The sequence below is a fragment of the Oncorhynchus keta genome, unplaced genomic scaffold (assembly GCF_023373465.1).
Source record: "Oncorhynchus keta strain PuntledgeMale-10-30-2019 unplaced genomic scaffold, Oket_V2 Un_contig_2879_pilon_pilon, whole genome shotgun sequence".
NCBI lineage: Eukaryota > Metazoa > Chordata > Actinopteri > Salmoniformes > Salmonidae > Oncorhynchus > Oncorhynchus keta.
Genome location: NW_026286232.1, coordinates 3,268 through 31,042, shown reverse-complemented (window position 1 = coordinate 31,042; position 27,775 = coordinate 3,268). Strand labels below are relative to the sequence as shown.

The 27,775-nt window shown below is 41.5% G+C and overlaps 2 protein-coding genes across 17 annotated transcripts; both read left to right on the top strand.

Annotated features, from left to right (window-relative positions):
• LOC118402463 (uncharacterized) lies at positions 1-27,053 on the top strand. Of its 14 annotated transcripts, XR_008113695.1 has the most exons (10): positions 14,949-15,484; positions 16,229-16,387; positions 16,624-16,785; positions 19,659-19,710; positions 19,929-20,118; positions 20,234-20,270; positions 20,550-20,794; positions 20,991-25,439; positions 25,566-25,644; positions 26,984-27,042. XR_008113695.1 is itself a non-coding variant. In XM_052507151.1 (8 exons), the coding sequence occupies exons 2-8, from the start codon at positions 16,286-16,288 to the stop codon at positions 25,135-25,137; spliced, it is 4,935 nt and encodes a 1,644-aa protein (XP_052363111.1). In that variant the 5' UTR covers positions 1-140; positions 16,229-16,285; the 3' UTR covers positions 25,138-25,640. The 14 variants fall into 14 exon arrangements, 11 of the variants coding, with proteins under 11 accessions (XP_052363111.1, XP_052363112.1, XP_052363107.1 ...); XR_008113693.1 differs by having other exon boundaries at positions 20,991-25,644; positions 26,984-27,053; XR_008113694.1 differs by lacking the exon at positions 26,984-27,042 and adding an exon at positions 26,230-26,296 and having other exon boundaries at positions 20,991-25,644.
• LOC127923215 (uncharacterized) lies at positions 7,139-11,682 on the top strand. 3 transcript variants are annotated; one of them, XR_008113697.1, is made up of 3 exons: positions 7,139-10,446; positions 10,573-10,651; positions 11,236-11,297. XR_008113697.1 is itself a non-coding variant. In XM_052507155.1 (3 exons), the coding sequence occupies exons 1-3, from the start codon at positions 9,616-9,618 to the stop codon at positions 11,346-11,348; spliced, it is 1,023 nt and encodes a 340-aa protein (XP_052363115.1). In that variant the 5' UTR covers positions 7,139-9,615; the 3' UTR covers positions 11,349-11,682. The 3 variants fall into 3 exon arrangements, 1 of the variants encoding a protein (XP_052363115.1); XM_052507155.1 differs by having other exon boundaries at positions 11,236-11,682; XR_008113696.1 differs by having other exon boundaries at positions 7,139-10,651; positions 11,236-11,307.
• Positions 27,054-27,775: the final 722 nt, after the last annotated feature.

Genomic DNA, 27,775 nt, shown 5'->3' with positions numbered 1-27,775 from the left:
GTAGCTAGCCAGGGCTACAGTTGGCATCCATGCCATACTTGTGACATACAGTTCATTCAGGTTTAGCTCATGTCAGCTACGATGTAGTTGGAATCATTTTTAATAACTGGCTCTCTGAAGTTTATTTTGCTGCCACCAAGGTGAACGTCTTTCTGCCCACCATCTTTTCTCATTTCAACTTTGACCCTTCGCCTCTGACCCAACAACACATGGCATGCTTCTGTCCTCGTTTATTCAAAACTATATTTATTTATTTGTTTTTTCATCATATTATTGTACAAAACAACGGAAACGTAGCTAATACACCAGTATTTATTGTTTCTAGTGGTCTTTTTAGTGGTCTGGGGATCCAGTATTGCGTCGCTGATTGCATTGATTGACAGATCTTCCCTGAAGTTGTTTTATTGCGTCAAAGTGCATTCACATTATGACGTTGGCTGAGTTACCGTATAAAATGCGATAGTTTATCTCTTTGGTAACCACTTGGTAAAGTTTTACATGATGGGAACATAGGCTCCAGCCATAGACTTTAACCATGGAGGATAATAAGGTAAGCCTATGAATTGCTAACAGAGAAGCCCCATGCAGTGGTGCAGGAACCGCTGCACCGTCTTTTTTAATGCTGCGGCAGGAACCACAGGGTTTACAGGACATGCCGATAGGGGTGCCGCAAGTAGTGGCAGCTGGGTGGCGGTGTGGGCTAACGTTAATGTGGCGCTAATATTATCATTTTTAATATTGGAAAAAAATGTATAACCTATGGGACTTGTTATACATCAAACCGTGCTTCTACACCTGCATTGCTTGCTGTTTGGGGGTTTTAGGCTGGGTTTCTGTACAGCACTTTGAGATATCAGCTGATGTACAAAGGGCTATATAAATAAATTTGATTTCATTTGAAATATGATCCTTGCAAAGATAACAGCAGTAGGCTATTTATCATAATTATACCTAAATTATTATAATACTAGGTCACTCCCATAACGCATTAATTACGAATCTTGATAGCAGGCAATAGGATCTATGTGTATTTATAGCGAAAACCTGTTCTGTAAAATGTTTTATATATTGGCAATTATAAACTGGGTGTTTTGAGCCCTGAATGCTGATTGGCTGAAAGCTGTGGTATATCAGAGCGTATACCATGGGTATGACAAAACATTTATTTGTACTTTTCTAATTAAGTTGGTAACCAGTTTATAATAACTGCATTGTGTCATGTGTAAGAACAGCTCTTAGCTGTGGTATATTGTCCATATCCATGAGCATTTAAAGAATGGTCTAATTTCTTCCAGAGTTTAAACGAAGATGATCCACGTGATCATCAAGGTTTGGAAGGTCAAGTCCAGAAAATGAAGAATGATATCCTGGGTTTAAACTATCCAGAAGATAGTGAAGTGAAGGATCCCCTGCCTCAGATCGAGCTGAAGGCTGTGACAAGGAGAAAAGTTAAGGTGAGAGAATAGACTGAGGAGAGAAAGGGAAATCTGGGGTCTTACCTGTCCACACTTTAAACCTGTCCAATATGCCATATAACGTGTTGTTGTGAGGTTGGGGGGTAAATTGTCCTTACAACAGACTTCCTTCCATCTCTTAATATTCAATCACCAATTGTTTACTGTAGTTCTTGTCAAAGGCCTGTATAGCCACGGCAACATACATTATGTCATTGACTATATTGTCTTTTTAGACCAAGAGGAGGACCAGTGCCAACAGGTCCACAGTTGAACAGAGCACTGATACTGATGCAGCTGAGAGAGATTTTGTTGATAATCAGAATGATGAGGAAGAGGTGAAGAAGGACCCCCTGCCTCAGATGGAGCAGGATGCCGTGAAGAGAAATAAAGTCAAGGTAAGGGAATAGATTGAGCAGAGATGTGGATATTTGTGATATCTAACCTGCCCCTACAACATGTTGTTCTGAGAAAGGTAAATTGCCCATACAATACCCTTTTATCTCCTAATAGTAAATCTAGGGCTGACCCCATTTGGTTGACTGGTCGATAATTTGTTCGATAGGCTGTTGGTTGACTGGGATTTCTTAAGTCGAGCAGTCGCAAAAGTTTTTTTTCTTCATGGTGCACATGGACACCTGTCTGATTCGCGCCTGTCTCAGTTGACTAATCCATTGCCGAGGCCACAGGTAGGGCACAGTCCATCACGCTAATACGTGATACTGACATTGTATATGGTTATATTATGTAAAAATAAATAAATCAAATATTATTTTACAACAAATGGTCTAATAAATCAAATATTATAACAACAAATGCCTAATTGTCTAATAAAATTGAGAGAGAGATAATCAAAGCAAATTGTCTAACCAGCAATTGGGAAGAACAATTGAAGGTCTATAATCAATAGCCTAATTGTCTAAGAAAATTGAGGAGAGGAAAACCCAACTAAATTAGGTCTATAATCAATAGCCTAATTGTTAAATGTGCCTGGCTTTGTAAATCATCCATATATATATTACCAGTCAAAAGGGTTCTTCAAAGTAGTCACCCTTTGCCTTGATGACAGCTTTGCACACTCTTGGCATTTTCTCAACCAGCTTCATGAGGTAGTCACCTGGAATGCATTTCATAAATTAACATGTGTGCCTTGTTAAAAATGAAGTAAAGGAATTTCTTTCCTTCTTAATGCATTTGAGCCAATCTGTTGTGTTGTGACAAGGTAGGGTTGGTATACAGAAGATATTTGGTAAAAGACCAAGTCCATATTATGGCAAGAACAGCTCAAATAAGCAAAGATAAAACAACAGTCCGTCATTACTTTAAGACATGAAGATCAGTCAATACGGAAAATTTCAAGAGCTTTGAACTTTTCATCAAGTGCAAAAACCATCAAGTCCAAAAACCATCAAGCGCTATGATGAAACTGGCTCTCATGAGGACCGCCACAGGAAAGGAAGACAGAGTTAACTCGGCTGCAGAGAACAAGTTCATTAGAGTTAACTGCACCTCACATTGCAGCCCAAATAAATGCTTCTCAGAGTTCAAGTCACAGACACATCTCAACATCAACTGTTCAGAGGAGACTGTGTGAATCAGGCCTTCATGGTCAAATGGCTGCGAAGAAAGCACTACTAAAGGACACCAATAAGAAGAAGAGACTTGCTTGGGCCAAGAAACACGAGCAATGGACATTAGACTGGTGGAAATCTGTGGAAATCTGTCCTTTGGTCCAAATTCCAACACTGTCTTTGTGAGAGTAGGTGTACAGATGATCTCCGCATGTGTGGTTCCCACCATGAAGCATGGAGGAGGTGTGATAATTTCGGGGCGCTTTGTTGGTGACACTGTCTGTGATTTATTTAGAATTCAAGGCACACTTCACCAGCATGGCTATCATAGTATTCTGCAGTGATACGCCATCCCATCTGGTTTACGTCTCCAGGCTGTATAAGGGCTATTTGACAAAGAAGGAGAGTGATGGAGGGCTGCATCAGATGACCTGACATCCACAATCACCCAACCTCAACCCAATTGAGATGTTTTGGGATGAATTGGACCACCGAGTGAAGGAAAAACAACCAATAAGTTCTCAGCATATGTGGGAACTCCTTCAAGACTGTTGGAAAAGCATTCCAGGTGAAGCTGGTTGAGAGACTGCCAAGAGTGTGCAAAGCTGCCATCAAGGCAAAGGATGGCTACTTTGAAGAATCTCAAATATTAAATATATTTTGATTTGTTTAACACTTTTTGGCACCTCCATGATTCCATATGTGTTATTTCATAGTTTTGATGTCTTCACTACTATTCTACAATGTAGAAAATCGTACAAATAAAGAAAAGCCTTGAATGAGTAGGTGTGTTCAAACTTTTGACTGGTACTGTATACATATATACAGGAGTAAGACAGATATAGCTTCTGTTGCCTGTTTGAGTATTTGTTTAATAGAGCACCAAGCCTCATGCACTGGCAAAATGTTGAATTAAGCAATTTCACAGATCCGGCTGTTTTTAATCTTTGCTATGTTGTAATAATGGCTTTATCATTTTTAGTCGTTAGAACAGACTGGTATTGCTTAACATTTGCTTAACCTTTCGCGCATCGGGGCAGTATTTCCGTTTTTGGCTAAAAAACGTACCAATTTGAAACGGCCTATTTCTCAGCCCCAGAAACTAGAATATGCATATAATTGTCAGATTAGGATAGAAAACACTCTAAAGTTTCCAGAACTGTAAAGAAGACGTTTCCAGAACTGTAAGGAAGAAACTAAATGGCTGAAATGATGTTGCGTCTTCAGCATGGACAGCACAATAAACACTTGCTGTTATGTGGTGCCTTTTCGCTGCAGTAGGGAGGAGAGCGAGACAACGTGCGCCTGTCACACAGGCACTCGCTGTCATTTATTTTAATACAGTGTCACCATCAGGCTCTTTCTTGAGTCATTTGTGTGTCTTAATTATTTAATCAAACAGTGTGCTTAAAGCATCAGACAAGCTCAGTGCCTATGTAGGTGATTGTATTCAAACACATAGGGTGTGTCTGATATGGAAAAATACATTTTAACATTAGAACAGGATGACTCTCGGTCGACAATTATTTTTTTGTCGGGGACAGCCCTACAATCAGTCTTACCCTTGCTCTACTCAAAGGGCTGTATTGGAATGGCTTCATACAGTATCTACGTGTATATCATTGACTGTATTGTCTTTTTAGACCAAGAGGACCAAGAGAAACAAAGTGGAGCAGATCACTGATACAGATGCAGGTCATAAATTAAACTCTAATTTCACAGAATGTAATCCTTTTGCATGTTAATGTAATTTAGTATGGACATCTATTGAGCAGAGGACTAATAGCAGAGTGCACATGTTATACTTTCTTGGGTACTTCATAAAGTACACAAAATGAGCTAATACATACTTGCCTCAGAAGGTTACATGTTTTCTGACTTCTTTACCTTGGTGAATGCTGCTTTGGACACAGGTCCCTCTACATCTGTGGAATTCTCTGGGATGACAGTTCAGGGGACATCTCACCAGGGACAATCTAATGAAAAGATCCTAAATGAGTGTGTCTCCAGGGCCTGTCAGACCAGGGCTCTTGACCTCCCGCTAATCGATCCGGATGCTTTCAACCCGATTATCATCCGGTTTCTGGAAAAACTTACTGAGGAGTATGTCCAAACTTCTATTGTAGTACTTGAATGCAATGTCATCTGGAGGATTTTATAAATTGTATGTGTGTTGGTGTGCTTTTTGGTGCTAAAAACATCTAATTATCTCCTATAGGCAATGGAGGCAGTTAAGCATTGGCAGGATGGACCCTGTAAGTCCCTCCAATAACCCTGACAATGATTCATAGATATATTAATAGATGTTTCAAGAAAATTAGATACAAACCTTTTATCTATCTACAGTATCATCCACATTATCACAAACAGTTACATTCAAATAGCTTTTTAGTAGCCTACTGCTTTTCATGCTTTCCAATGTATGGCACTTTCATGATGCTCATGAACATATGTGAGATTGTTGGTATCTCTTCGAGGAGCTTGGTTTCAGAGCCCGGCTATGAGTAATCTACCTACACTGTTTCGGTCCTACAGGTGATGAGGGCATTGCTTGCAGAGATGTGCCTGGAGATTGTGCGGTTTGTATCTGAGGCCATCCTGGAGGTCATCATCCCTGCAATTTTCCGTTTTGTACGGATATACAGCCATGTGTCTCCAGTATCCGGCAAGTCTCTGACAGAATCAGAGAGATCCTCTAGCACAAACCTGAAGGTTCGCAAAAGAGGCAGCAGCAAATCCTCAAGGTCTTGCACGGCCAAATCAAGCTCTCTCGTAATGGGTATGTTCAGTCATTCCTAAAGAAACCGGTTTCACCTAACTATTCATAACCCATTTTGTGAAAAAATGTTTTGTTATCTGTATAACAGTTTACTCTTAATGACCAGTTTAACTGATTATTGAATTATGCATTAATGTCACTACCGTGTCTACTATTGAATATGGAATGCTGTATTGTTTGCTTTGTATTCTCAAAGGTCTCAGACAGTGTTGCCAAATACTCAGGGAGATGGTGAGTCGATATCATCTGAGCCACTCAGTGACATTTTTGGGATCACTGAGGACAGTCTCCTCACTAGTGTCCAGGATTCCTTCAAAGAGTCGCTGAACAATGTCCTCTGTATCCAAAGAGAGGGCCAGGTAGACACTCAAAGTCTATCCCGGGTTATTGTTGGAGAAGTGTCAAAGAAGGTCAATTCCATAATCTCTGTGGCCATCCAAACTCCCGTCTCTGGGCGAATGTCCCCTGTCATTTTTGCCAGTGGTGGTGTCTCCAGCACCAAGGTGGTTGAGGAGATGGTGTCTGGCGTTTCCAACATACTTCAGATGTACATTAATGGGAAGAGTGTTGAGCAGAGTGTTGTTCTCAGAGAGGATGGTGTTGAGGTGGATATGACACATTTAACAGGACAGGTCATGACAGCCCTCAGTGGCACTGTTTTGAACTTCAGCAATAAGGAGGAAAATGATCCCGACAAGAGGGAACTGCTTTGTGTTGTTGCTGACCATATGAATATGCTTGAAGCTTGTAAAAGTCCTGAGGAGATGCTAAAACAAGGAGAGAGCAACCTCAATATCAAAGGTGCCAAATCTAGTCTTCGTCTGTCAACACAAAGTATGGACAGACTACTCACTGAGGAGTTTCAGACCAAGGCCACTGAATCGATCCGGGAGATTGTTAAAGATTCAGGGGTTGTACATCATGTTGTTCTGGCACTACATCATCTAGTCCAACTCCTAGGATTGGTGAGATCAGAGACCTTATGATTGAGCCTGAGGCCTCTGAGTTGGTAAGTACCTTTGTTTCAGACATGGACAATCTTACCCAGTTTATCAGGGCATCCTGCTCTCCTGCACAGAGTGAGCAGATCCTTCTTGAAAACCATCAGAGTAAGATCTGGTCTTACACTGTTGGCTGTTACTACGACATGAAAAATACGCTGAAGAGGATTCTTACCTGTCCAGAAAAAGGGGATCTCGCAAGTACATTTGTGGAGAGCACAAAAGATTATTTCACAATGGTTCCAACTTTGTGCCTGGACGTCGGTCATTCCAGTAATGGTGAGGCTGACACATCCGACTCCATTTCTTGTAAACCACTTTTAATAACCCCTCATCTATGAATGAACAAAAAGGACAAAGTGAGACCCCAAAACCTTTCTTGGCTCTCAACAAGTATTTGCAAGACCAAGTCCTCCTTGACACCACAAAAGCGATTGCCAGCCAGGTTCTAGTCTTGTATAAGACAGAGTTGATGGAGAAGTTCTCATCTTCTGTTGGAGAGTGTGATTCTGAAGAGTCTCTGGAGGCCATTCTATTTGTGGATGGGATCATGTCTGACTTGAATGATTTCACCAGTTCTTGTTCCGCCTCACCATCTGAGTTGTTAGACAGTGAACAATGTCTCTCCCATCTCACTTTTCCACTTGGTATGCAGGACAGCACCACCAACAGTGAATCTACCCAGAGTCTTCCAGTTATAAATATGAAGAAACTCTCCAGTGTGTCTTTCCAGACAAAGGCTAGAAAGGCAGTGAGTGAAGCTCTGAGATCTGTCAACCCTTTTACAAACAGCTTACTGGGAGACTCTGAAGCATCTATATTACTGGACACTTTTGTAACAGATGTGAAGACTATTGTTCAGTCCATGCAGGCACATGAATCTGAAATTCTCAGAATTTCAAAAGTGAGCACCCTTTCTGCTGCTCGTATTATATATCATAGATTTCGAGAAATGCTGAGGCGGTTTCTCACTCCCTGCCAAGACTCTGTAAAGGTCATCGATGGTGTTACACCAATACATGACGAGACTCTCAAACAGGCTCCTAGTGAAAGTTTAGATTCTCAGGTGACTTGTAATAGTGATTCTCCTGAAATCCAAGCGGACCTTCAAACCTGTACCAAGGAGGTCATTAGTCAGATCCTCACTGTGTATCACTCTGAGGAATCCATGGAGAAATGCCTCTCTAGCCTAAAAGGAGATACAGAAGACATGTCCAAGCTTTTGGACGCCGTTGTTTCTCAGATTGACGTCCTTGCCGCCTCCAAATCATATTTATCTGTTGATGACTATGCTGTCAATACACAGGACAATTTGCATGGTGAGATCAACAATGATGAAGAGGAAGCATCCTCTAGAAGTCTTAAATCCACAGCCTTTGACAAACTATGTACTGATGAGTTTCAAACTAAAGCCTCACATTTGGCTGGTGGGATCCTCCAATCAGGGTTGATTGGCAATGTAAATACCAGCCTTGATGGTAGAAGTGCAGAGTCCAGTAATGATGGTGATGATAGAGATTTCAAAATCCTTCAGAGCCGTGGAACTCCACCTTTGTTCACCTCTTCTCTACACACCAATTCTGCAGCATCCAACATCGTCATAAGCATCACTAAAGACCTTAATAGCTTCACCCAGATGACTAAAATGTCTGATGCTTCAGTGTCTGGCCAGTTAGAGAGATCCGTGTCAGCTTCAACCCTTCCTGTCAGTGTTCACAACGGGGTCAATGTGAAAGGAAAGATCATTTGGCCAGGCACTGTTAACCTGTTCAACAATGTGTTCGTCAAGGTCAAGGATTTTTTTGCCCAGCAACAACCGGTACTCCTAGACAATGTGGTTGAGGCCCCCAAACATGCCAAATCCATATGCAGAACAGCTACTTCTACACAAATGACTTACAGTGAACATGAAGGCAGCCAGACCAGCATGGTAAATTATTCCAAAGCCTTAATTAGTCAGACTTTGATGACAATCCAGAGGAGAGTGTCTATGTCAGAGAGGATGAGCACCTCAGAGAAAGGCCTCTTGACTCGTTCCATCGTGGGCTCCATGTTGGAGGATGTTGACATGGTGAGAACTGATGGACACGAGATACACCAGCCATCCTCCTCAAAGTCCTCCCTTTCCATCACCTCTGCCATGACCAGAGGGTCCCAGAGTGATTTTACAAATTCTCTTCCAGGCACTCCAGTCCCCAATGAGTGGCCTGTTGAAATCTATTGTCCTATCATTAGGAGTTCGGTCATTGATATGAGTGACTCTTCAACTCATTCACAAGGGTCAACAAATTACACAAGGCAAACCATCTCTGCCATAGTTGACACTGTTATGGAGGTCATTCCAAGAGAAGATACGGAACACATAGCCACTGCAGATGATGTCACTTCTTTTACAAGAAGACTTGCGAGACTCAGCCCCAGGGGCGGTCTTCAGAACTTCTCACATGAGCTCACTGACAAAGTTTATGAGCTCATAAAAAGTCACAACACCCCCAGGCTCTTTTTGTGCCAGCTGGCAAGAGCGTGTCTGACTCTATTCTTTTGAAGCTGAAGACAGAATTGAATGCTTCTGAAGAATCCAGGAGTTTCCATCTGACCTTGTGTACTCCTTTGCTACGGAGTCAATAAAACGTCTGCTACAGCAGATTGTCTTCTGGCTTCCTCCACCATCACAAGGATCAGATTTCTGCCAAACTATCATCTCTGATGGTTCTCTGCAGGAAACAAGTCAGCTTATCCCGAGCTCTTCTGCCATCTCCATTAGTTCCTCACAGGTTTACTGTGACACAAAGAGCCTTTTCACCAATATAATGGTCAATCAGGTCATGTATACCTGTTCTGTGGCCTCCAATTCATCAGAAGAATTATCAGAGTTGATGAACGTAATCAATGGGTTGTCCCCAACTGATGCTGGAACACTTGACTCTGACAGACCGGCTCTCATGACCACTAGCCGTCAGTCTAGTGCCAAATCATTGCCTAGACCCTCTCTGTCTGGCAACAGCACACACAACGGTGGAACTGTGGATTATCAAGTTTTAGGAGAGGTGGAATCCAAGATGGACAACAAAGATCTGGAGATGTCTAGTGTCTCTGTGCATCCATCAACTCCATCAGCCATGGACTCTGATACACATGCATCATTTGACTCCACTAGCAATGACTACACCTCTTTGGTACTTTTACTGATTGTTAGACTGCTGTCAATGACCACCCCTATCACATTACTGGAATCCTCTGACATTGGTGAAACATCAAGAGTTCTCACAAAGAGGATTCTGTCTGAGTTCTGTGGCACCTCAGGCCTTGAACCAACTCAAGCCTACCCCCAGAATCTGAAAATTAAAAAGATTTTCAAGGCTGTCTACAAGGGGCTTCTTCAAGAATTCGGGTCAGAGAAGATGCTCCAGGTTGCAATGAAGTCAACGGATTATGCATTTGACGATGCCCTGGTCAAATCATTAACTAGGGAACTACTAACTAAATGCAATGAGGCTAGCTCTTCACCTCCCTCCAATACCCAGTTGTCATCACACAATGCACTTGGCAGTGACGAGGTAGGTAATTATGGGCTTCCAACAACTGGTAGAAAGGAAAAGAAGAGAGGAAGATTCAGCACTCTCTGTGGACTCCACCCAAAGGTACATATGTCATCAAAATACAAATTATAAAGATGATTTGTATTCATTACATACAGTATGATGGTAAACACTGATACCTTTTGTGTGCAATTTGTCCTACTGCTGAAATGACTGTCTGTTACCCAGTGTACAAAGAAGGTCAACAAGAAGAACCACTGCACTCCAACACCTTCCCAGAACCAGACCCCTGCCGGTAGTGAAACAGGTAAGTCAATACACTCAAATGTGTACTGAACAAAAATATAAACGCAACATGCAACAATTTCAAAGATCTTATTGAGTTACAATTCATATATGGAAATCAGTCAATTGAAATACGTTCGTTAGCCCCTTATCTATGGATTTCACATGACTGGGAATACAGATATGCATCTGTTGGTCACAGTTACCTTAAAGAAAAGGTAGGGGCGTGGATCAGAAAACCAGTCAGTGTCTGGTATGACCACCATTTGCCTCATGCAGCGTGACACTTCTCCTTCGCGTAGAGTTGATCAGGCTGTTGATTGTGGCCTATGGAATGTTGTCCCACTCCTCTTCAATAGCTGTGCAAAGTTGTTGAATATTGGTGGGAACTGGAACACGCTGTTGTACACATCAATCCAGAGCATCACAAACATGCTAAATGGGTGACATGTCTGGTGAGTATGCAGGCCTTTCGACATGGGGCCATGCACATGAGGTGATGGCGGCGGATGAATGGCACGACAATGGGGCCTAAGGATCTCGTGACGGTATCTCTGTGCATTCAAATTGCCATTGATAAAATGCAATTGTGTTCGTTGTCCGTAGCTTATGCCTGCCCACACCATAACCCTACAGCCAACACGACGCCATATACGTGGTCTGTGGTTGTGAGGCCGGTTGGACATACTGCCAAATTCTCTAAAACAACATTGAAGTAAAGAAATAAACATTAAATTCTCTGGCCACAGGTCTGGTGGACATTCCTGCAGTCAGCATGCCAAATGCACGCTCCCTCAAAACTAGTCAACCAGCGTTTTTCCTTGCTCCTATTTTTCTCAGTTTCAGAGACATCTGTGGCATTGTGTTGTGTGACAAAACTGCACATTTTAGCGTGGCCTTTTATTGTCTCCCGCATGAGTTGCACCTTTGTAATGATCATGCTTTTTAACCCACAAGAGTCTAAGCCCTGTCTAGGCCGAGGGGTTTCTATCGGCCTTACTGCTATTAGCCCATACAAAAGTAATGAATAACAGATTCACTACATGGAACTGAAGTGTCTGTCCTAAATCTGAGAGATATAAGAAAGTTGACGAATATATATATATATATATATATTTTTTGCATGTTTTTATCCACTTCTTTTTGGCACTAAACAGTCTAAACCCTTGGGGGGCCTATGTAACACTTCTGCGTTAAATAGGCGGATTGAGACTGCTAGGCTACCTGCCGCCCTACATTTGTAAATGATGTAGAATATTACAATTGAAATAATAATAATGCAATACTAATTCTTCACACTAACTAGGGTCAGTAAAAGAAAATGTTACCTAAGTGTTGGTCAGTGTTTCCAGTTGACCCTAATTAGATGTTACATTACATGTTGTTTTCTTACTTCATGTAGCCTGCTAGCTAGCCAACATATTCATACTTCGCTTACTCCTCTCTGATAAGATACCGCTGCACAAACATGCTTATCTAGGCCCACAATAGCACTGGTACCAGGCAGTATTAGCTAGCTATGTTTGCTCTGACTCATTATGCATTAGGGGGCGCTATTAAAATGTTTGGATGAAAACGTTCCCATTTTAAACAAGAAAAATATTTTGTCATGAAAAGATGCTTGACTATGCATATAATTGACAGCTTTGGAAAGGAAACACTCTGACGTTTCCAAAACTGCAAAGATATTGTCTATGAGTGCCACAGAACTGATGTTACAGGCAAAACCCAGATAAAAATCCAACGAGGAAGTGCCGCCTATTTTGAAACCGCCTCATGCCAATGACTCCTTATATGGCTACGAATGAGCTTACGTTTTCCACGTATTCCCCAAGGTGTCTACAGCATTGTCACGTCTTTTTACGCATTTCCATTGAAGAATAGCCGTAAGGGACCATATATAGCAAGTGGTGACATGGTGTCTCCCGCAGAAAATCTTGCGTTAAATACTGAGGTAGCCATTTTTCCAATCGCTTCTTATGAGAAACCAATTGCCTCGACGGATATATTATCGAATATATATGTTAAAATCACCTTGAGGATGGATCCTAAACAATGTTTGCCGTGTTTCTGTCGATATTATGGAGTTAATTTTGAAAAAGTTTGGCGTTGTATAGGTAGCATTTTCCGGTCGATTTCTCAGGCAAGCATGATGAACAAACGGGAGCTATTTCGCCTACAAAAATAATTAATAATATTTTTGGAAAAAAGGAACATTTGCTATCTAATTGGGTGTCTCCTGAGTGAAAGCATCCAAAGTTCTTCAAAGGTAAATTATTTAATTTGGTTGCTTTTCTTATTTTCGTGAAAATGTTGCCTGCTGCCAGCAGAGCCTAGCATAGCATTATGCCATGACAAACTTACACAAATGCTTGTCTAACGTTGGCTGTAACGCATATTTTAAAAATCTGAGATGACAGTGTTGTTAACAAAAGGCTAAGCTTGTGTTTGAATATATTTATTTCATTTCATTTGCGATTTTCATGAATAGGAAAAGTTTCTAGGGGTATTTATGTCCGCTGCGTTATGCTAATTCGTTTGAGGCTATGATTACGATCCCGGATCCGGGATTGCTCGTCGCAAGAGGTTTAATACATTTAGCAAACTAGCTAGCCTGCTAACTAGCAATTAGCAGCTAACATTATTTGAGCAACACCTTGCTAAGACAATACATATACAATCTTTCGCCTTTAATGTAATAGCATGAAAATAATTGCCAGAATATTACTACAATGACTTATCAACAGCTGTAACAAATTGCCCCCTACAGAAAATCTACACGGGCAGTTATAGAAAACCATTTACTATATAACCATTGATTCTTGAAGAATAGAACTTATAAATGCCTCAAATGTTTCAACCGTATTACCCCACCAGAAACCAAAACATAAGTTTGTATAATGCCACTGTTTGTAAACTAATACTATATGGCTGAGGAGGGGGTCAGTGTCAATGACAGTGTGTTGGCAGCAGCCACTCAATGTTAGTGGTGGCTGTTTAACAGTCTGATGGCCTTGAGATAGAAGCTGTTTTTCAGTCTCTCGGTCCCAGCTTTGATGCACCTGTACTGACCTCGCCTTCTGGATGATAGCAGGGTGAACAGGCAGTGGCTCGGGTGGTTGTTGTCCTTGATGATCTTTATGGCCTTCCTGTGACATCAGGTGGTGTAGGTGTCCTGGAGGGCAGGTAGTTTTCCCCAGTGATGCGTTGTGCAGTTGCTGTACCAGGCGGTGATAAAGTTTGTGACCGGATTTGGTGACAAGCATCTGTAAATTTTTGTGACCGTTTTTGGTGAAGAGGCGCTGTTGTGCCTTCTTCAGCCTGCGGTCAGTGGGTGGACCATTTCAATTTGTCCGTGATGTGTACGCCGAGGAACTTAAAACTTTCAACTTCTCCACTACTGTCCTTGGATAGGGTGGGTGCTCCCTCTGCTGTTTCCTGAAGTCCACGATCATCTCCTTTGTTTTGTTGACGTTGAGCGTGAGGTTATTTTCCTGACACCACACTCCCGAGGGTGTGGCATAAGAACAGCTTCATTGGCACAATAGACAATAACCTTGCACAATGTTGTAATCTAACATTCTAATCTATATCTGCTTAATTTGTAAATGATGTCAGTGTTGGAGCCCCTGGCTATCCATAAATGGAAAAAAAAGAAAAGAATATGGTGCCTTCTGGTTTGCTTATTAATATAAGGAATTTGAAATGATTTATAGGTTTATAAGTATATTTGATCGAATTACATTTTTGATACTTAAGTATATTTAAAAACAAATACTTTTAGACTATTACTCTAGTATTTTACTGGGTGACTTTAACTTGAGTAAAAGTCAAGATAACTGAATAGAAAATGACTCAGGAAAGTATGACAATTGGGTACTTTTTCCACCACTGCACTGGTTCAGTGTATAAGCCATTTAGCAATAACTTTTACCCAAAGTGATTTAGCTACGATCACGCTTGCTTCGTACCGCAAAGTATTGTTCCTAGAGATACTGAATATGCAGCTGTTAAGTGGAAACGCTATTTTCGTTTGAGTTGGTTGATCAAGGACGATGTACGGAAGCTTCTGCAACGAGTCGTCTGTATAAACAATAGTTCATTGCGGGACAAAGCAATGGCCATGCACGTGTACATATGGGTGCTCCCGGGAATCGAACCCATAATTCTTGCGTAGCAAGCGCCATGCTGTACCAACTGAGCTACAGGACCACAGACAACAATATCCAACGTTACGTTTCTCTCAAGATTAGAATACTTGTGTTGTAGCTATACAGTAACACGTTAGCTAACGTGCTAGCCACAGTAGCTAGCCAGGGCTACAGTTGGCATCCATGCCATACTTGTGACATACAGTTCATTCAGGTTTAGCTCATGTCAGCTACGATGTAGTTGGAATCATTTTTAATAACTGGCTCTCTGAAGTTTATTTTGCTGCCACCAAGGTGAACGTCTTTCTGCCCACCATCTTTTCTCATTTCAACTTTGACCCTTCGCCTCTGACCCAACAACACATGGCATGCTTCTGTCCTCGTTTATTCAAAACTATATTTATTTATTTGTTTTTTCATCATATTATTGTACAAAACAACGGAAACGTAGCTAATACACCAGTATTTATTGTTTTGAGTGGTCTTTTTAGTGGTCTGGGGATCCAGTATTGCGTCGCTGATTGCATTGATTGACAGATCTTCCCTGAAGTTGTTTTATTGCGTCAAAGTGCATTCACATTATGACGTTGGCTGAGTTACCGTATAAAATGCGATAGTTTATCTCTTTGGTAACCACTTGGTAAAGTTTTACATGATGGGAACATAGGCTCCAGCCATAGACTTTAACCATGGAGGATAATAAGGTAAGCCTATGAATTGCTAACAGAGAAGCCCCATGCAGTGGTGCAGGAACCGCTGCACCGTCTTTTTAATGCTGCGGCAGGAACCACAGGGTTTACAGGACATGCCGATAGGGGTGCCGCAAGTAGTGGCAGCTGGGTGGCGGTGTGGGCTAACGTTAATGTGGCGCTAATATTATCATTTTTAATATTGGAAAAAAATGTATAACCTATGGGACTTGTTATACATCAAACCGTGCTTCTACACCTGCATTGCTTGCTGTTTGGGGGTTTTAGGCTGGGTTTCTGTACAGCACTTTGAGATATCAGCTGATGTACAAAGGGCTATATAAATAAATTTGATTTCATTTGAAATATGATCCTTGCAAAGATAACAGCAGTAGGCTATTTATCATAATTATACCTAAATTATTATAATACTAGGTCACTCCCATAACGCATTAATTACGAATCTTGATAGCAGGCAATAGGATCTATGTGTATTTATAGCGAAAACCTGTTCTGTAAAATGTTTTATATATTGGCAATTATAAACTGGGTGTTTTGAGCCCTGAATGCTGATTGGCTGAAAGCTGTGGTATATCAGAGCGTATACCATGGGTATGACAAAACATTTATTTGTACTTTTCTAATTAAGTTGGTAACCAGTTTATAATAACTGCATTGTGTCATGTGTAAGAACAGCTCTTAGCTGTGGTATATTGTCCATATCCATGAGCATTTAAAGAATGGTCTAATTTCTTCCAGAGTTTAAACGAAGATGATCCACGTGATCATCAAGGTTTGGAAGGTCAAGTCCAGAAAATGAAGAATGATATCCTGGGTTTAAACTATCCAGAAGATAGTGAAGTGAAGGATCCCCTGCCTCAGATCGAGCTGAAGGCTGTGACAAGGAGAAAAGTTAAGGTGAGAGAATAGACTGAGGAGAGAAAGGGAAATCTGGGGTCTTACCTGTCCACACTTTAAACCTGTCCAATATGCCATATAACGTGTTGTTGTGAGGTTGGGGGGTAAATTGTCCTTACAACAGACTTCCTTCCATCTCTTAATATTCAATCACCAATTGTTTACTGTAGCTCTTCTCAAAGGCCTGTATAGCAACGGCAACATACAGTATGTCATTGACTGTATTGTCTTTTTAGACCAAGAGGAGGACCAGTGCCAACAGGTCCACAGTTGAACAGAGCACTGATACTGATGCAGCTGAGAGAGATTTTGTTGATAATCAGAATGATGAAGATGAGGTGAAGAAGGATCCCCTGCCTCAGATGGAGCAGGATGCCGTAAAGAGAAATAAAGTCAAGGTAAGGGAATAGATTGAGCAGAGATGTGGATATTTGTGATATCTTTCATATCTATAACCTGAGGAGGAAAAATGCAATACCTTTTTATCTCCTAATAGTAAATCTAGGGCTGACCCCATTTGGTCGAAGTTTGGTCAATAGGCTGTTGGTTGACTGGGATTTCTTAATTCGAGCAGTCGCAAAAGTTTGTTTTCTTCATGGTGCACATGGACACCTAAGTCAATCCATTGCCGAGGCCACAGGGAGGGCACAGTCCATCACGCTTACGTGATACTGACATTGTATAATATTATGTAAAAATAATGGTGCAACACTAATAAATCAAATATTATTTTACAACAAATGCGCTTTCTCCTGCATTGGAAAAACATAATCTTCAGTGCTCCGTAGAATTGCCGCCCTTTCCTATGTTGCTATGTGCATAATAGCAAAGTTAACCAGCATATTGGGATTGAGAACAATGCTGAAGAGAGGCCAGCAGCAGCAGAGGTAATTGCCCTCCTTAGCCTAATTGTCTAATACAATTGAGGAGATAGGAAAACCCAACTAAATTAGGTCTATAATCAATAGCCTAATTGTCTAAGAAAATTGAGGAGAGGAAAACCCAACTAAATTAGGTCTATAATCAATAGCCTAATTGTTAAATGTGCCTGGCTTTGTAAATCATCCATATATATATTACCAGTCAAAAGGGTTCTTCAAAGTAGTCACCCTTTGCCTTGATGACAGCTTTGCACACTCTTGGCATTTTCTCAACCAGCTTCATGAGGTAGTCACCTGGAATGCATTTCATAAATTAACATGTGTGCCTTGTTAAAAATGAAGTAAAGGAATTTCTTTCCTTCTTAATGCATTTGAGCCAATCTGTTGTGTTGTGACAAGGTAGGGTTGGTATACAGAAGATAGCCCTATTTGGTAAAAGACCAAGTCCATATTATGGCAAGAACAGCTCAAATAAGCAAAGATAAAACAACAGTCCGTCATTACTTTAAGACATGAAGATCAGTCAATACGGAAAATTTCAAGAGCTTTGAACTTTTCATCAAGTGCAAAAACCATCAAGTCCAAAAACCATCAAGCGCTATGATGAAACTGGCTCTCATGAGGACCGCCACAGGAAAGGAAGACAGAGTTAACTCGGCTGCAGAGAATAAGTTCATTAGAGTTAACTGCACCTCACATTGCAGCCCAAATAAATGCTTCTCAGAGTTCAAGTCACAGACACATCTCAACATCAACTGTTCAGAGGAGACTGCGTGAATCAGGCCTTCATGGTCAAATGGCTGCGAAGAAAGCACTACTAAAGGACACCAATAAGAAGAAGAGACTTGCTTGGGCCAAGAAACACGAGCAATGGACATTAGACTGGTGGAAATCTGTCCTTTGGTCTGATAAGTCCAAATTCCAACACTGTCTTTGTGAGAGTAGGTGTACAGATGATCTCCGCATGTGTGGTTCCCACCATGAAGCATGGAGGAGGTGTGATAATTTCGGGCGCTTTGTTGGTGACACTGTCTGTGATTTATTTAGAATTCAAGGCACACTTCACCAGCATGGCTATCATAGTATTCTGCAGTGATACGCCATCCCATCTGGTTTACGTCTCCAGGCTGTATAAGGGCTATTTGACAAAGAAGGAGAGTGATGGAGGGCTGCATCAGATGACCTGACATCCACAATCACCCAACCTCAACCCAATTGAGATGTTTTGGGATGAATTGGACCACCGAGTGAAGGAAAAACAATAAGTTCTCAGCATATGTGGGAACTCCTTCAAGACTGTTGGAAAAGCATTCCAGGTGAAGCTGGTTGAGAGACTGCCAAGAGTGTGCAAAGCTGCCATCAAGGCAAAGGATGGCTACTTTGAAGAATCTCAAATATTAAATATATTTTGATTTGTTTAACACTTTTTGGCACCTCCATGATTCCATATGTGTTATTTCATAGTTTTGATGTCTTCACTACTATTCTACAATGTAGAAAATCGTACAAATAAAGAAAAGCCTTGAATGAGTAGGTGTGTTCAAACTTTTGACTGGTACTGTATACATATATACAGGAGTAAGACAGATATAGCTTCTGTTGCCTGTTTGAGTATTTGTTTAATAGAGCACCAAGCCTCATGCACTGGCAAAATGTTGAATTAAGCAATTTCACAGATTCGGCTGTTTTTAGTCTGTAATAATGTAATAATGGCTTTATCATTTTTAGTCGTTAGAACAGACTGGTATTGCTTAACATTTGCTTAACCTTTCGCGCATAGGGGCAGTATTTCCGTTTTTGGCTAAAAACGTACCAATTTGAAACGGCCTATTTCTCAGCCCCAGAAACTAGAATATGCATATAATTGTCAGATTAGGATAGAAAACACTCTAAAGTTTCCAGAACTGTAAAGAAGAAGTTTCCAGAACTGTAAGGAAGAAACTAAATGGCTGAAATGATGTTGCGTCTTCAGCATGGACAGCACAATAAACACTTGCTGTTATGTGGTGCCTTTTCGCTGCAGTAGGGAGGAGAGCGAGACAACGTGCGCCTGTCACACAGGCACTCGCTGTCATTTATTTTAATACAGTGTCATCATCGGGCTCTTTCTTTAGTCATTTGTGTGTCTTAATTATTTAATCAAACAGTGTGCTTAAAGCATCAGACAAGCTCAGTGCCTATGTAGGTGATTGTATTCAAACACATAGGGTGTGTCTGATATGGAAAAATACATTTTAACATTAGAACAGGATGACTCTCGGTCGACAATTATTTTTTTTGTCGGGGACAGCCCTACAATCAGTCTTACCCTTGCTCTACTCAAAGGGCTGTATTGGAATGGCTTCATACAGTATCTGCGTGTATATCATTGACTGTATTGTCTTTTTTAGACCAAGAGGACCAAGAGAAACAAAGCGGAGCAGATCACTGATACAGATGCAGGTCATAAATTGAACTCAAATTTCACTGAATGTAATCCTTTTGCATGTGAATGTGATTTAGTATGGACATCTATTGAGCAGAGGACTAATAGCAGAGTGCACATGTTATACTTTCTTGGGTACTTCATAAAGTACACAAAATGAGCTAATACATACTTGCCTCAGAAGGTTACATGTTTTCTGACTTCTTTACCTTGGTGAATGCTGCTTTGGACACAGGTCCCTCTACATCTGTGGAATTCTCTGGGATGACAGTTCAGGGGACATCTCACCAGGGACAATCTAATGAAAAGATCCTAAATGAGTGTGTCTCCAGGGCCTGTCAGACCAGGGCTCTTGACCTCCCGCTAATCGATCCGGATGCTTTCAACCCGATTATCATCCGGTTTCTGGAAAAACTTACTGAGGAGTATGTCCAAACTTCTATTGTAGTACTTGAATGCAATGTCATCTGGAGGATTTTATAAATTGTATGTGTGTTGGTGTGCTTTTTGGTGCTAAAAACATCTAATTATCTCCTATAGGCAATGGAGGCAGTTAAGCATTGGCAGGATGGACCCTGTAAGTCCCTTAATAACCCTGACAATGATTCATAGATATATTAATAGATGTTTCAAGAAAATTAGATACAAACCTTTTATCTATCTACAGTATCATCCACATTATCACAAACAGTTACATTCAAATAGCTTTTTAGTAGCCTACTGCTTTTCATGCTTTCCAATGTATGGCACTTTCATGATGCTCATGAACATATGTGAGATTGTTGGTATCTCTTCGAGGAGCTTGGTTTCAGAGCCCGGCTATGAGTAATCTACCTACACTGTTTCGGTCCTACAGGTGATGAGGGCATTGCTTGCAGAGATGTGCCTGGAGATTGTGCGGTTTGTATCTGAGGCCATCCTGGAGGTCATCATCCCTGCAATTTTCCGTTTTGTACGGATATACAGCCATGTGTCTCCAGTATCCGGCAAGTCTCTGACAGAATCAGAGAGATCCTCTAGCACAAACCTGAAGGTTCGCAAAAGAGGCAGCAGCAAATCCTCAAGGTCTTGCACGGCCAAATCAAGCTCCTCTCGTAATGGGTATGTTCAGTCATTCCTAAAGAAACCGGTTTCACCTAACTATTCATAACCCATTTTGTGAAAAAATGTTTTGTTATCTGTATAACAGTTTACTCTTAATGACCAGTTTAACTGATTATTGAATTATGCATTAATGTCACTACCGTGTCTACTATTGAATATGGAATGCTGTATTGTTTGCTTTGTATTCTCAAAGGTCTCAGACAGTGTTGCCAAATACTCAGGGAGATGGTGAGTCGATATCATCTGAGCCACTCAGTGACATTTTTGGGATCACTGAGGACAGTCTCCTCACTAGTGTCCAGGATTCCTTCAAAGAGTCGCTGAACAATGTCCTCTGTATCCAAAGAGAGGGCCAGGTAGACACTCAAAGTCTATCCCGGGTTATTGTTGGAGAAGTGTCAAAGAAGGTCAATTCCATAATCTCTGTGGCCATCCAAACTCCCGTCTCTGGGCGAATGTCCCCTGTCATTTTTGCCAGTGGTGGTGTCTCCAGCACCAAGGTGGTTGAGGAGATGGTGTCTGGCGTTTCCAACATACTTCAGATGTACATTAATGGGAAGAGTGTTGAGCAGAGTGTTGTTCTCAGAGAGGATGGTGTTGAGGTGGATATGACACATTTAACAGGACAGGTCATGACAGCCCTCAGTGGCACTGTTTTGAACTTCAGCAATAAGGAGGAAAATGATCCCGACAAGAGGGAACTGCTTTGTGTTGTTGCTGACCATATGAATATGCTTGAAGCTTGTAAAAGTCCTGAGGAGATGCTAAAACAAGGAGAGAGCAACCTCAATATCAAAGGTGCCAAATCTAGTCTTCGTCTGTCAACACAAAGTATGGACAGACTACTCACTGAGGAGTTTCAGACCAAGGCCACTGAATCGATCCGGGAGATTGTTAAAAGATTCAGGGGTTGTACATCATGTTGTTCTGGCACTACATCATCTAGTCCAACTCCTAGGATTGGTGAGATCAGAGACCTTATGATTGAGCCTGAGGCCTCTGAGTTGGTAAGTACCTTTGTTTCAGACATGGACAATCTTACCCAGTTTATCAGGGCATCCTGCTCTCCTGCACAGAGTGAGCAGATCCTTCTTGAAAACCATCAGAGTAAGATCTGGTCTTACACTGTTGGCTGTTACTACGACATGAAAAATACGCTGAAGAGGATTCTTACCTGTCCAGAAAAAGGGGATCTCGCAAGTACATTTGTGGGGAGCACAAAAGATTATTTCACAATGGTTCCAACTTTGTGCCTGGACGTCGGTCATTCCAGTAATGGTGAGGCTGACACATCCGACTCCATTTCTTGTAAACCACTTTTAATAACCCCCTCATCTATGAATGAACAAAAAGGACAAAGTGAGACCCCAAAACCTTTCTTGGCTCTCAACAAGTATTTGCAAGACCAAGTCCTCCTTGACACCACAAAAGCGATTGCCAGCCAGGTTCTAGTCTTGTATAAGACAGAGTTGATGGAGAAGTTCTCATCTTCTGTTGGAGAGTGTGATTCTGAAGAGTCTCTGGAGGCCATTCTATTTGTGGATGGGATCATGTCTGACTTGAATGATTTCACCAGTTCTTGTTCCGCCTCACCATCTGAGTTGTTAGACAGTGAACAATGTCTCTCCCATCTCACTTTTCCACTTGGTATGCAGGACAGCACCACCAACAGTGAATCTACCCAGAGTCTTCCAGTTATAAATATGAAGAAACTCTCCAGTGTGTCTTTCCAGACAAAGGCTAGAAAGGCAGTGAGTGAAGCTCTGAGATCTGTCAACCCTTTTACAAACAGCTTACTGGGAGACTCTGAAGCATCTATATTACTGGACACTTTTGTAACAGATGTGAAGACTATTGTTCAGTCCATGCAGGCACATGAATCTGAAATTCTCAGAATTTCAAAAGTGAGCACCCTTTCTGCTGCTCGTATTATATATCATAGATTTCGAGAAATGCTGAGGCGGTTTCTCACTCCCTGCCAAGACTCTGTAAAGGTCATCGATGGTGTTACACCAATACATGACGAGACTCTCAAACAGGCTCCTAGTGAAAGTTTAGATTCTCAGGTGACTTGTAATAGTGATTCTCCTGAAATCCAAGCGGACCTTCAAACCTGTACCAAGGAGGTCATTAGTCAGATCCTCACTGTGTATCACTCTGAGGAATCCATGGAGAAATGCCTCTCTAGCCTAAAAGGAGATACAGAAGACATGTCCAAGCTTTTGGACGCCGTTGTTTCTCAGATTGACGTCCTTGCCGCCTCCAAATCATATTTATCTGTTGATGACTATGCTGTCAATACACAGGACAATTTGCATGGTGAGATCAACAATGATGAAGAGGAAGCATCCTCTAGAAGTCTTAAATCCACAGCCTTTGACAAACTATGTACTGATGAGTTTCAAACTAAAGCCTCACATTTGGCTGGTGGGATCCTCCAATCAGGGTTGATTGGCAATGTAAATACCAGCCTTGATGGTAGAAGTGCAGAGTCCAGTAATGATGGTGATGATAGAGATTTCAAAATCCTTCAGAGCCGTGGAACTCCACCTTTGTTCACCTCTTCTCTACACACCAATTCTGCAGCATCCAACATCGTCATAAGCATCACTAAAGACCTTAATAGCTTCACCCAGATGACTAAAATGTCTGATGCTTCAGTGTCTGGCCAGTTAGAGAGATCCGTGTCAGCTTCAACCCTTCCTGTCAGTGTTCACAACGGGGTCAATGTGAAAGGAAAGATCATTTGGCCAGGCACTGTTAACCTGTTCAACAATGTGTTCGTCAAGGTCAAGGATTTTTTTGCCCAGCAACAACCGGTACTCCTAGACAATGTGGTTGAGGCCCCCAAACATGCCAAATCCATATGCAGAACAGCTACTTCTACACAAATGACTTACAGTGAACATGAAGGCAGCCAGACCAGCATGGTAAATTATTCCAAAGCCTTAATTAGTCAGACTTTGATGACAATCCAGAGGAGAGTGTCTATGTCAGAGAGGATGAGCACCTCAGAGAAAGGCCTCTTGACTCGTTCCATCGTGGGCTCCATGTTGGAGGATGTTGACATGGTGAGAACTGATGGACACGAGATACACCAGCCATCCTCCTCAAAGTCCTCCCTTTCCATCACCTCTGCCATGACCAGAGGGTCCCAGAGTGATTTTACAAATTCTCTTCCAGGCACTCCAGTCCCCAATGAGTGGCCTGTTGAAATCTATTGTCCTATCATTAGGAGTTCGGTCATTGATATGAGTGACTCTTCAACTCATTCACAAGGGTCAACAAATTACACAAGGCAAACCATCTCTGCCATAGTTGACACTGTTATGGAGGTCATTCCAAGAGAAGATACGGAACACATAGCCACTGCAGATGATGTCACTTCTTTTACAAGAAGACTTGCGAGACTCAGCCCCAGGGGCGGTCTTCAGAACTTCTCACATGAGCTCACTGACAAAGTTTATGAGCTCATAAAAAGTCACAACACCCCCCAGGCTCTTTTTGTGCCAGCTGGCAAGAGCGTGTCTGACTCTATTCTTTTGAAGCTGAAGACAGAATTGAATGCTTCTGAAGAATCCAGGGAGTTTCCATCTGACCTTGTGTACTCCTTTGCTACGGAGTCAATAAAACGTCTGCTACAGCAGATTGTCTTCTGGCTTCCTCCACCATCACAAGGATCAGATTTCTGCCAAACTATCATCTCTGATGGTTCTCTGCAGGAAACAAGTCAGCTTATCCCGAGCTCTTCTGCCATCTCCATTAGTTCCTCACAGGTTTACTGTGACACAAAGAGCCTTTTCACCAATATAATGGTCAATCAGGTCATGTATACCTGTTCTGTGGCCTCCAATTCATCAGAAGAATTATCAGAGTTGATGAACGTAATCAATGGGTTGTCCCCAACTGATGCTGGAACACTTGACTCTGACAGACCGGCTCTCATGACCACTAGCCGTCAGTCTAGTGCCAAATCATTGCCTAGACCCTCTCTGTCTGGCAACAGCACACACAACGGTGGAACTGTGGATTATCAAGTTTTAGGAGAGGTGGAATCCAAGATGGACAACAAAGATCTGGAGATGTCTAGTGTCTCTGTGCATCCATCAACTCCATCAGCCATGGACTCTGATACACATGCATCATTTGACTCCACTAGCAATGACTACACCTCTTTGGTACTTTTACTGATTGTTAGACTGCTGTCAATGATCACCCCTATCACATTACTGGAATCCTCTGACATTGGTGAAACATCAAGAGTTCTCACAAAGAGGATTCTGTCTGAGTTCTGTGGCACCTCAGGCCTTGAACCAACTCAAGCCTACCCCAGAATCTGAAAATCAAAAAGATTTTCAAGGCTGTCTACAAGGGGCTTCTTCAAGAATTTGGGTCAGAGAAGATGCTCCAGGTTGCAATGAAGTCAACGGATTATGCATTTGACGATGCCCTGGTCAAATCATTAACTAGGGAACTACTAACTAAATGCAATGAGGCTAGCTCTTCACCTCCCTCCAATACCCAGTTGTCATCACACAATGCACTTGGCAGTGACGAGGTAGGTAATTATGGGCTTCCAACAACTGGTAGAAAGGAAAAGAAGAGAGGAAGATTCAGCACTCTCTGTGGACTCCACCCAAAGGTACATATGTCATCAAAATACAAATTATAAAGATGATTTGTATTCATTACATACAGTATGATGGTAAACACTGATACCTTTTGTGTGCAATTTGTCCTACTGCTGAAATGACTGTCTGTTACCCAGTGTACAAAGAAGGTCAACAAGAAGAACCACTGCACTCCAACACCTTCCCAGAACCAGACCCCTGCCGGTAGTGAAACAGGTAAGTCAATACACTCAAATGTGTACTGAACAAAAATATAAACGCAACATGCAACAATTTCAAAGATCTTATTGAGTTACAATTCATATATGGAAATCAGTCAATTGAAATACGTTCGTTAGCCCCTTATCTATGGATTTCACATGACTGGGAATACAGATATGCATCTGTTGGTCACAGTTACCTTAAAGAAAAGGTAGGGGGCGTGGATCAGAAAACCAGTCAGTATCTGGTATGACCACCATTTGCCTCATGCAGCGTGACACTTCTCCTTCGCGTAGAGTTGATCAGGCTGTTGATTGTGGCCTATGGAATGTTGTCCCACTCCTCTTCAATAGCTGTGCAAAGTTGTTGAATATTGGTGGGAACTGGAACACGCTGTTGTACACATCAATCCAGAGCATCACAAACATGCTAAATGGGTGACATGTCTGGTGAGTATGCAGGCCTTTCGACATGGGGCCATGCACATGAGGTGATGGCGGCGGATGAATGGCACGACAATGGGGCCTAAGGATCTCGTGACGGTATCTCTGTGCATTCAAATTGCCATTGATAAAATGCAATTGTGTTCGTTGTCCGTAGCTTATGCCTGCCCACACCATAACCCTACAGCCAACACGACGCCATATACGTGGTCTGTGGTTGTGAGGCCGGTTGGACATACCGCCAAATATTCTAAAACGACATTGAAGGCGGCTTATGGTAAGGAAATAAACATTCAATTCTGCGGCCACAGCTCTGGTGGACATTCCTGCAGTCAGCATGCCAATTGCACGCTCCCTCAAAACTAGTCAACCAGCGTTTTTCCTTGCTTCTATTTTTCTCAGTCTCTGTCTCAGAGACATCTGTGGCATTGTGTGGTGTGACAAAACTGCACATTTTAGCGTGGCCTTTTATTGTCCCCAGCACGAGTTGCACCTTTGTAATGATCATGCTTTTTAACCCACAAGAGTCTAAGCCCTGTTTAGGCGGAGGGGTTTGTATCGGCCTTACTGCTATTTGACCATACAAACACATTGAATAACAGATTCACTACATGGAACTGAAGTGTCTGTCCTAAATCTGAGATATATAACTTGACGAATATATTTATATGTATATATATTTTTTGCATGTTTTTATCCACTTCTTTTTGGCACTAAACAGTCTAAACCCTTGGGGGGCCTATGTAACACTTCTGCGTTAAATAGGCGGATTGAGACTGCTAGGCTACCTGCCGCCCTACATTTGTAAATGATGTAGAATATTACAATTGAAATAATAATAATGCAATACTAATTCTTCACACTAACTAGGGTCAGTAAAATAAAATGTTATGTTTACATTTTTTTTCCAGCAATTGTCAATGATCAAGAATCCTGCCGAACAGAGAGTGTGTGCTCCACCAAGAAGAAACCAAGGAAGCGTTCGCTCATTTCCAGGATGTTTTCAGCTATAGGCAAAGCCTTGTCCAGTCCCTTTACTTCCTGCTATAAAAAGAAGAGCACCTAATCTATATTTCAAAATAAATATTTGAAATTAACATAATTGCATTAATTTTTCATGTTGAGTGTTTTTTCATTTTTCATTATATATTATTGGATGATATAAAGTGTAGTAGTAGAAGTTGTATAGTTGACTATACTTTTAAGATACATAAAAATAATAAGAATAGTGTGCACTTCTAGGTACAGTTGAAGTCTGATGTTTACATACACCTTAGCCAAACAATTCCTGACATTTAATCCTAGTAAAAATCCCTCTTAGGTCAGTTAGAATCATCACTTTATTTTAAGAATGTGAAATGTCAGAATAATAGTAGAGAGAATGATTTATTTCAGCTTTTATTTCTTTCATCACATTCCCAGTGGGTCAGAAGTTTACATGCTACCAAATACTAATTGAGTGTAAACATGCAACATCACATAGACAATCACCCACGAATAACCCAAGGAATATGGCTCATTGATGGTTCACTTCTCAGCTTCTTTGGAAGTTGCTCCTTGGTTGGGGTATTCGGGTATGAATCACATTCACCCCCCTTTTACACTGCAAGAATATGAGTGAGTTTCAACAATGCCTCTTTTCTCCTTGGAAGTTTCAACATCCATTATCTCAGCAACAGTTTGGTCATGTCCTGATTACATGC